The sequence below is a fragment of the Idiotropiscis lumnitzeri genome, chromosome 8 (genome assembly GCF_059441095.1).
Source record: "Idiotropiscis lumnitzeri isolate Australia: NSW breed Sydney's pygmy pipehorse chromosome 8, RoL_Ilum_1.0, whole genome shotgun sequence".
In the NCBI taxonomy this organism is placed as follows: Eukaryota; Metazoa; Chordata; class Actinopteri; order Syngnathiformes; family Syngnathidae; genus Idiotropiscis; species Idiotropiscis lumnitzeri.
The window spans coordinates 11,919,239-11,929,070 of record NC_142398.1 but is presented as its reverse complement, the minus strand read 5'-3'; the positions used below and the strand labels follow the sequence as shown (position 1 = coordinate 11,929,070).

Below are 9,832 nucleotides of genomic sequence, written 5' to 3'. Positions count from 1 at the left end.
TGTGGATGAAATGGTACATGTAAAACTAAAAAGGATATAATAAACTAGTTGTACGCCCTAAATCTGACACTCAGCCTCATTATTATCAACATTTTTCGTAAATATTCGCGTGAAAGGAGAGAACAAGTGAAAGAGTTACAATGAATATGCTTTATTTTCCTTATTTAAAAAAAAAAAAAAGCAAAACCGATTACTGTCTAGAAATCCAGGTATACAAGAAATGACACTGGGAATATCTGTAGTGTAGTGGAATGCCTGCTGAATAATAATGACAATCATCACCATTATAACTGGATGTTAATCGACTACTTGAGGCTGTTAAAGCTTCCAACCAAATGAAAAATATCCTAAAGAATAATAACTTGAGACTTGGAGCCAGAATGAGTTGAAGTACTGTACGATGAAGCGTGGAGGTAACGCGTCATCACGTACTGTACCATTAGGATATGAAGCACAGCAATAAAACAAAAACAAGTATCGGATGGCATCGGGTTAGCTTTTGGAGCAAGAATCCTCGGCCGTTTATGTTCTTATTTAGTGTCTAAGGCACTTTTAAAGAAACATACGTTGAATCTTTGTCATTTTACACGAAGGAGATGATGTGCACTTTAAATGAGATGATGGAAAGCCAGTTGAGCATTTATTTGATTTCCTTGATATTAGGGCTGGACAATGAATTAAATTCAAATCGACATCGCAGTGTAGTATGTAATGCAATTTTCAAATCAACAACGCTATTTATGTATATTATTTATAAAGTGTCGAGGTAAGTTCAGTGCTTATGTGCCGTCCACATCATTTCATGAAACATGAAAAGTTGAAGTGATAACGCCACCAATTCGTTTGCATTATTTTGGTAATCTGACTCATTTTAATAAACCACACTTATTTGGTAGAATCTTATGAAGTTGTCAGAGTGATCGCTTACAAGACTACAAGTCACAGTGATTCATAAGTTAACTCTAATTGAAGTCGATTGCAGCTGTTTTAGATATTAAAAGGTGGTTTATCTTTAAATGTATACCTAACCTATAACATAAAAATAGGTTTGTTAAAAAATGTTCGTTGTAATACAGATTCATTAATTGGTTGCGTTTGTTAATCAATACACTGGAAGAGTTTCTCGAAAAAAATTAGCGCAATCACAATATTGAGCGGGGGTTAATCACTCTGTGATTATTTTTCAAAAATTCAGCCCAAATTAATATTCAAGCTCAAATTCCATGTACTAGTATGCTTTTAGTCCTTACTAGCAATTTTGCCATACTCGTAGGACTACTTCTATATGGTAGTTCGAGGCACTAGGAAGACAATCGTCCTACTCCTGCTCCGAATGATCTACTGGATATCAAGGATAAGGAATATATTCCCAACCGGCTTTCCACATGAGAGTAAATATGTTTTTTTTCCCCATGATCTTCTCGTCTTACTGTGAGACTTGAATGTTGCAAAAAGGAGAAAAAAAAGAAGCCTTGAAATACACGTGACGTGTTATTCTCTCAATTTTGATGTCATTGTGCAGTGCTTGGCAATCTGTTCCCTCGTCACGTGTTGACATGTCAGTTGTGTTTTCATCACAGCGCCGTCATCCACTTTGCATTCAGTTTCTTGGAAGTTTGTGTGTCAGCTTGTTTTCTTTTGACATACTTGATAACGAGAGTGTGAGCCCGCCCGCCTCCCAAAAAGCACTTTGTACCCACATATGTGAAGGATGTTGGGAGTAAAAGGCAGATTTTCTGTTTGCCTCTTGTGGACTAGATGTCTCTCCTCAAAGGAAAGAGGCAGGTGTCACTTCACACTGGGGTTACAGATTAAAAAATAATAAAATAATACAGCGGTACCTTGACTTAAGCTTGATTCATTACTTGCCACCCTATGAACTGAAATTGCTTGTATCTTAATAAGAATTGTATGCTCATGAGAAAAATAGAAATGTACAGTATTGTACAGTAGGAACATAAAATAGAATGTAAAGATATTTGGCTAAATACCGCCACAAATACCGCAAGCGCAACTCTGTACTTATACTGCAATTAGTCTTGTTCAGTGTATTTTTTTTAAAATGACTTTTCATTTGTTTGATAATACAAACTTGGAGTTGCACACCAATTTCCTTGTACAGACAGCTGCAGCATTTATTTGAATAGATGGTACTCATGATTCAAGACTTGCAAACTTAGGGATTTAGTTTTTAATTTTTGGGGGGGAAACCAATCATTCGGTTATTCTCTAAACTTCTCGTATTACTTTGGCACCATCTGCTGGAATTGTGGTGCTGTTGAAAATATTGTTCGTGTTTTCCGACAGAATTGAGACGTCCTTGTACGCACCTTGTGCACCATCAAAAAGTGAATTTTTTTTTGCTTCTCGTACAATGCAGCTCAGCCACTAATGACCCGCGTACTACTTTGCTGTTACAATTTGAGTGCAAAAGCCCAAAGGTGAGCTGAACCACTTAATACTGTTTGTGTAAAGTGCTAGTGCGCTTATTTGTTTGCTCACTTGTGATGTCACCTCAGTTTGTGCTGGCGCGTTGAGCTCGAACGCTACCTAATATTATTGACAAGCCAAATGTGAAGGTGGCTCGTTTGTGTTTAATAGTTGACTCGACAGTTATTTATGTAACATGGGTTCATTATTGTGTACATGCTAAATGCATGTTGTTCATTCTACCTTTTATAAGTCTTTGCCACCACCGTGTGGCATCTATACACATATTTGTGGGGCAATTATGTTGACTTTCACTCCAGTTCTCCCACCAATATTTGCTCGTAACAGTTGTTGAGAACTTGAGTCACGTGTAAGTCAAGGTACCGCTGTGGTGTGGTCATGGCGGGCTCATGTCCTGCATTGTTCTGAGTCCTGGTCGGAGTGAGCGTGATCGTTCACTCCACATTGGCGATGTCGTTGAAGTCGCTGGTGCGGCTGTCGGCGTCGTCGTCGGAGCGGTCCACGGAGGCGCCGTCCACGTTCAGGTTGTGGTGGCCCGAGCGGCCGGACGACGAGAAGCTGACGGGGCCTCCTCGCCTAAACGCAACACACAACAAGCAAAATGCTTGATTTCCAGTATGAACAAACGGATTATGTGTCTGCTTTGTTCACGACGGGGCAAACAAATGTTGTGCGCCAAAAGACCACGTTGGATTTTAGAAAAAGACAGATGGGCCACAGCATTGGTGGAAAGTACAAATACTTTGTAACTCTACTTAAGTAGCTTTTTTTTTTTTTTCTGTACTTGAATATTTACTTTTCAAACATTTTTTTTTACTTCACTCTCTACATTTGAAAACAAATATCCACACTTTCTACTCTTTACTTTCTCACAAAAAGTATCTTACTTTTTGATCCTTTGCGGAAGATGACAACACATTCACTGACTGGACTCATGCATTTCAGTGACAGACTTTCCTTCTCATTTTAGTCACAAGTACTTAGGAAATGAAAAACAAAGTTCAAGCAGCATGGTGTCAGCAGATGTGCTCTTGCTTGGTGCCCAGACACATTTTTTGTTCCACAAGAGGTAATACTACGTTGCATTATTAATTGGCTGTTACATCAACGACGTTGCAAAATTGTTCCGAGCGTCAGCCAATCATGAGGACATGTTGCAAAACCTTTCAGTTGCATTTGAAGATGACTGAGTATGCAATTGCAAAATATTTTTATGTTAGTTTGGTTAAAACGTCATTGAGCACATTTAACATTTAACTTCAATAAATAAAATATATCCGTCCGGAGCCGACGACAAGCAGAGAAATCGCCCCGGCGAGAAATGGCGACGTTGTGAGGGCGATGCCAAGACTTTTTCTTTTTTTTTTTTTTTTACATATATTTAACATTTAACGCTCAGTCTCTTGATAACATAAACGCTCAGTGCGGTGGATTAAGGAATTGAGCAAGCTGTATGTGGGACCCAGGGTCATACATTCAGTTGGTTCAGATGTCCAATTTTTGGCCACAAGATGGCAACATGGCTGAGACGAATGGCTACATTTGAACATGCTAACAAAAACAATCCGTCAACCCATTTTCAGTACCACGCTAGGTTAGTTGAATTACACAACACAAAACGTCGAGTCTTTCATCAGCTAAGAAAGTCCCAGATTGAAGTGAGGGTCAAGTCATGTGACCTAAGCCCCCCCCACCCAAGGGTGTTGACGAGTTTGTGCTGAGGTGGGGTCACCTGAGTCTGCTCTTCAGGCTGCTGATCTCGCGGCTGAGGCCCTCACTGGCCTCGCCAGCGTCATCCAGCTCCCTCTGTAGCTTCCTGCGTGACGCGTTGGCCTTGGTGGCCTCCTCCTCCGCCTCCTCCAACTGACGCTTCAGCTGTTTCATACGCGAGTTCCCTTTGTCCATCTGGACGCACGGAAGCAACGCCACAATCGGATAGAAGTTGAATAGGAATGACAAATTATAGAGTAACATTTGTTACTTTTGCTATTTTTTTTATTTCGCTTGTTGCTATATTTTGTCTGCAATACACAACAAGAAAAAGCAGCACGAAAGCGTTGCGCGACGGTGCGGCCGCGCCCCCGCTCACCTGTTCCTTGTACTGATCAGCGTGACGCCGCTCGTCCTCCACTTGCATCATCACCTCCTTCAGCTTCTTCTCCGTGCGTCGGACTATCTTATTGGCTGCTGCTCTCTCTCTGAAAATGGCGAGATGAAAGGTGAGAAGACTTTCATGCTTTACTTTATGCGGTGTATTTTGAGAATGTAAGCACCCACTTTGTTTCCTGCTCCAGCTGTTCCTCCAGCTGCAAAATTTTAGCCTCCAGCGCCGTGATGGAAGACTTGAACTTGGACTTGACCGAGCCTTCCAGCTCTGCGAGCTTGGCCTTCAGCTCCTGTGTGGTAGAAAAAGGATTTTTACAAGCGAGGCTCACGTATCTGACATGATGGTTGTTTGGAAAATGTCTGGGGCACCTTGTTCTGACGCTCCATCTGTTGCCGAGCGTTCTCACTCTTTTGGGAGGCACCGCGCTCGGCGGCCAGCTCCGTGCTTAGACTCTCCACCTGGAGAAATCGTCGTGTTTCAACATAGTTATACATGTGGAACTCCAAATGTGCTCAGTCCTAAACACAGTTATCTGATTAAATTACTTTTATCACATATATTTCATAGAGAATAAGAAAATACCACTATGAAGGTTTCATTTCAGATTTAAAGTATGCTTTATTATTTTTTTTTTTTTAGCATTCACAAACTGTTTATATTTATTGTTGAGCGCATCGCTTGTCCCAAAGACAAACGTCTGAGTACCTGCAGCGTGCTTTTTCTGTAGCGCTCATTAAGCAGTTCCGCATTGCCCTGCTCCTCTTCCAGCTCCTCCTCTAGTTGGGCGATTTGAGCCTCCAGCCTCCTCTTTTCATCCAGCAGCAAGGACCTGACCAAAGCGCGGATGTCAACAAACCGTCTTTGTGAACTGTCGGAAAAGAGACGCTGCACACTGACTTTCCGGAAGTGCTGTTGGAGATTTCGTCCGCCAGTTCGTCTCGCTCCTGCTCGGCATGCCGGCGGGCTCTTTCGGATGCCGCGTGGTCCTGCGAAACATTTAACACATCACAAGTTGCAGCCAAGCTTTTATCAAGTGCGACTGAGCAGTTCACAATTGTTTGGTGCTCTTGTTGTAACCAACACAAAGGCTCCGTCCACGGTCGTCATTGTCTCAAGCGCTAAACTGACTCTTGGTCAAGCAGTTTCGGCGGCTGGCTTTGCAGTTGCTCACTCACCTCTTGCAGTTGTAAGATTTCAGCTTCAAGGCTCTTGAGTTTCTTCTCGTTTTCTTTGGACTGGGTAAAGATTTCATCCCTGGAGGCTCGCGCCTCCTCCAGCTCCCTCTGATAATCTTTCATCTGAGCCTAAGAAAAGCGGATGAACACTGTGGTGAGACCGAGATGGCCAAGGAAAAGAGGTGGCGGACTCGTGGCGTTATGCGTACCTGCAGCTTCTTCAGTTGTTTCATGGCCTCATCCCGACCTTTGTTGGCTGCTTCTATTTGTCCCTCCAGCTCGTTGAGGTCCATCTCCAGTTTCTTCTTGGAGGCTACAGCAAACGTCCTCTGCTTCCTCTCGTCTTCCAACTCAGCCTCCATTTCGCGCACCTGAGCGCAGCACATCTTGCTGAACTCATATCTTTGTCTTAATGCAAATGCAAAAGTTAGAAAGACCAACCTGCTTGACCAGCGCCCTCTTTTTCTCATCGCCCTGCTCATCTCTGGCCTGCAAATCTCTATCAAACTGGGCCTTCATGGCCTGCATGTTGACCTCGAGGCGCAATTTGGCGTCCTCGGTGGCCTGTAGTTCATCCTCCAGCTCCTCCAGCTGAGTCCGCATCTCCTCCACTTGTTGCTCTAGCGTACGCTTGGACTTCTCCAACTCGTGGACCTGTGAGCAGAAACAGACACACTTTTTAGGGATTGCCAAGAACAACTTTTAAGTTTTAAGAAGTTGTTGATTTTAATGTCCTATTACTGTGATAAGCATAAATATTACAAGTTACAGCATATGCTGTAAATTCAATTAGTTCCGAAAACTGCCAGGCTTAAGAAAGCCAAATTTAAAGTGGAAGTCGATCCCCCAAAATTCTTTGCAATAATACGTTTATTGCAGGCCCCCGAGTCGAAACACTGCATTCTGATTAATATTGCGCTTGTGGAATATGAGTTAAGCAGTAAAATCCTCCCGTTTTTGCACATCTCAGGTGCTGCTAGCTGTTGACTGAAAATGACATCACAGTTGCTCAGGGCTCAGATGACGACCAATCACGGCTAAGCTTCATGAAACACGTGAGCCGTGATTGGTCGTTACCCGAGCGACTGTGTTATCATTTTCAGTTGGCAGAAGTAGAAGATAGCTAAAGGTCAGTTTTGCTGCTTAACTCATATTCAACAAACGTCGTACTTATTAGAATGCCGTGTTTAGACTAGTGGAGGCGCACAGAACATTATATTGCAAAGACTTTTTGGAATCGACATCCCTTTTAAGACTTTTAGAGACAATTTAAAGCCTGTTTTATGAAATTCAAGACCTCTCTTGAAAAAAAATGCAACTGCAAGGAGGTGCTCAATATTATAGCACAATAATTAAAATACTTTCAGCAAACAGTAAATCAGCATTTTTTTTTTTAAAGTTTATCTATATTCAACACTATAAAACATTCATTTTCTAGTCAGCTGGTTCAATCACATTTCTAAGACTTTGGAGCAGCCAAAGGATTTAAGGATTAAGTGTCATTTTTAAGTGATAGCGTAAGAAATGTTAGAGATTCATGAACTCCCTGTATTTGCATTACCAGTGAGGACAAGAAATTTCAGCAAATGGTTCTTTTACGTACACACCGCACACTTATTTTCTTTACTTGCCTCCCGACATGAAATAGGGAGCAACATATTCTGACAGTTGAGAACTAGTATAAAAAGCAATCCATTCCATTTCATGTTTTTCTTACATTCTTTCCCACGTCATCCTTTGAGCTCATCAGGTCCTCCATTTCTGCACGGAGCTGTTTGTTGAACCTCTCCAGCTCCTCCTTGGCCTCCAGCGCCTCCTCCAGAGCTCTGGCCATGGACAGGGCCTTGGTCTCCTTCTCCCTGGCTTCGGCCTCCGCACGGTCACGCTCCTCGGCGTACCGAGCCGACACGGTCTTCTCCTCAGCCAGCATCTGTCGCACACAAGTGAAACATGGCCGTCACATTCAAGCATTGACAAAGCAGGACTGTTTATTTCATGGAAATGGAAAAAGTGATTGTGACAACCTGGTCAAACTTCTTCTGCTTCTTTTCCAGGTTGGAGACTATCTGCCTCTGGTGGTCCAGGTCCACCGTCAGGTCGTCCAGTTCCTGCTGCAGTCGGTTTTTGGTTTTCTCCATCTTGTCCAGGGCCATGGCCTTCTCCTCCAGACGCTGGCTGCTCAGCTCTACGTCTTTCTGGAGTTTTCGCTTCACCTCTTCCAGGCCATCCATGGCTCCAACATCCTCCTCGAGCTTCTTCTTGGTCTCGAGCAGCTATAGGAAGTGAAGAGTATTCGCTACGCACAACAATCACATGCTGGAAAAGTTCTCTAAGCTGATAAGCTCCACCTCATACCTGAGCCTGGGACGTCTGCAGCTGTTTTTCCAAGTTACGTCGAGCCTCCTCCTCCTCCTCTTGCTGCTCCAGCAAGGTGTTCTTCTCCTCCTCCAGCTGACGCACTCGACTGCCCAGGTTCAGCTTCTGGCGAGTCTCCTCCTGCAGTAACTCCTGCATCACACAGCCACAAAAACATGCTTAATGCCAAATGGAAATGTTGGCTGGCTGCACTGTGAATCTATTTGCTGGGTGTGACATCTCGATCCTGTTTGCATAACTCTGAAAATACTAATGTGTAATGTTATTTTTAATATTTCTGCCATCAAAGTCCGGTCCCCTTATAATGACCATTAATTTGAATAATTCAATATTCAGCTCTGTCTTAACTTGGTTGCTGTATTTTGAGGTAATTTTAACAAATAATTGACCAGTTATAAGTGTTGAAAACGGCGTTCTCTCTTGGACAATGCAATGCTAATGTCTCGAGGCGCATTCCATATTTTAATTTCTTGAAGAGTGATGGTTTTGGATGTGAGGATTCTGCCCGATGCCAGCAATATGTGGTGCACTTTGCTTGCAGTATTATCATACATGCGCATCTTGCAGCTGGCTTCCCAGGTTGTCAGCATCCTTGGTCAGTTTGATGCCCTTCTTCTCTGCGTCCTCCAACAAGGCTGACACGTTGTCCAGCTCCAACTAGAGGAGGACATCAATTCAAGTCAACAAAATATATCTAGCGACAGTATACAATGAAAATCTTGTTGTTGGCAAAGTCTACCTGGAGTTTGTGGGAACGGTCGGCCATCTCTCCCTTAGCTCGCTCCACCTCAGTGGTTCTGGCCGCAAACTCCTGCATCAAGGACTCCAGCTTCTTCCTCTTGTGTTCTGACTCTGTCTTGGTCTGCTGCAGAATCTTCACCTCGCAGACCAACTCTTTGTTGTCGTTTTCCAGACACTGCTTGTTCTTTTCCAAATTGGACTTGAACTGCATCAAAGCAAATGTTTGAGTGATGTTACGACTGAGAAACAAAATAGCTGTGTCTTGTTTGCTGACAGTCCATCTCTAGATGACTACTGACGTTGTAGCCATCTAATGAGAAGACTCACTCTCTTAGCCTGGTCCAGTTGTTCAGACAGTTCTTCCAGCGCAGTGGAATGCCTCTGCCTCATTTCCTGGATCTGGGCCTCATGGTTTTTACTCTCCTCATCAATTGCTTTCTTCAGCTCAGCAACTTCTTGCTCTCGCTTGGTTCTTGTGTTAGAATATGGGGGGAAAATAATGTTAGAAAGATAAACAGGATTTTGCGCTTCCTTCTTCCTCGTATGGTTCAGCAGCATAAACTGAGCACCTGAGCTCCTGCTGGGCGGCGGTGGTGTCCAGCGTGTCCTCCAGCTCTGTCTTCAGAGCCTCAAGCTCCTCGCTGAGGTCCCTCTTGAGTTTTTCAGCTTTACTTCGGCACATCTTCTCGGACTCCAAATCCTCCTGGAGCTCAGCCAGTTGGGCTTGCAGCTCCCGGATCTGCTTGAGGGCATTGTTCTTCTGTGCTGTCTCCTCGTCAGTCCTGAGAGGAGAAGTTCAAGGGCACGTTGGGTTGATAGTTTAAACAATCAAGCATTCTCATTTATGCAGGTTTTTCTCAATGACTGCGCCACACATTTTACCAATCCTTAACTGACATCATTCCAGTGAATATCTCATAATGTCATGATTACTGTATTAAGTTCAACATGTTTTTATTCTTACAGGCAGGAGGACAAACAT

At 43.3% G+C, this 9,832-nt stretch overlaps 1 protein-coding gene across 7 annotated transcripts in view; it reads right to left on the bottom strand.

Annotated features, from left to right (window-relative positions):
* Window positions 1-2,719: 2,719 nt before the first annotated feature.
* myh10 (myosin, heavy chain 10, non-muscle) overlaps window positions 2,720-9,832 on the bottom strand; it is a 35,973-nt gene continuing 28,860 nt past the window's right edge. For all 7 annotated transcript variants that reach the window (XM_088302609.1, XM_088302613.1, XM_088302611.1 and 4 more), the window contains 17 exons: window positions 9,420-9,632; window positions 9,178-9,322; window positions 8,849-9,055; window positions 8,662-8,766; window positions 8,089-8,241; window positions 7,758-8,006; window positions 7,451-7,663; window positions 6,175-6,387; window positions 5,943-6,104; window positions 5,734-5,862; window positions 5,456-5,544; window positions 5,264-5,387; window positions 4,927-5,016; window positions 4,729-4,847; window positions 4,541-4,649; window positions 4,184-4,356; window positions 2,720-3,027 (listed from right to left, as the gene is read on the bottom strand). In XM_088302609.1, coding sequence (XP_088158735.1) covers window positions 2,886-3,027; window positions 4,184-4,356; window positions 4,541-4,649; window positions 4,729-4,847; window positions 4,927-5,016; window positions 5,264-5,387; window positions 5,456-5,544; window positions 5,734-5,862; window positions 5,943-6,104; window positions 6,175-6,387; window positions 7,451-7,663; window positions 7,758-8,006; window positions 8,089-8,241; window positions 8,662-8,766; window positions 8,849-9,055; window positions 9,178-9,322; window positions 9,420-9,632 — 2,635 coding nt within the window. In that variant the 3' untranslated portion in view covers window positions 2,720-2,885. The remainder of the gene's footprint in view (window positions 3,028-4,183; window positions 4,357-4,540; window positions 4,650-4,728; window positions 4,848-4,926; window positions 5,017-5,263; window positions 5,388-5,455; window positions 5,545-5,733; window positions 5,863-5,942; window positions 6,105-6,174; window positions 6,388-7,450; window positions 7,664-7,757; window positions 8,007-8,088; window positions 8,242-8,661; window positions 8,767-8,848; window positions 9,056-9,177; window positions 9,323-9,419; window positions 9,633-9,832) is intronic.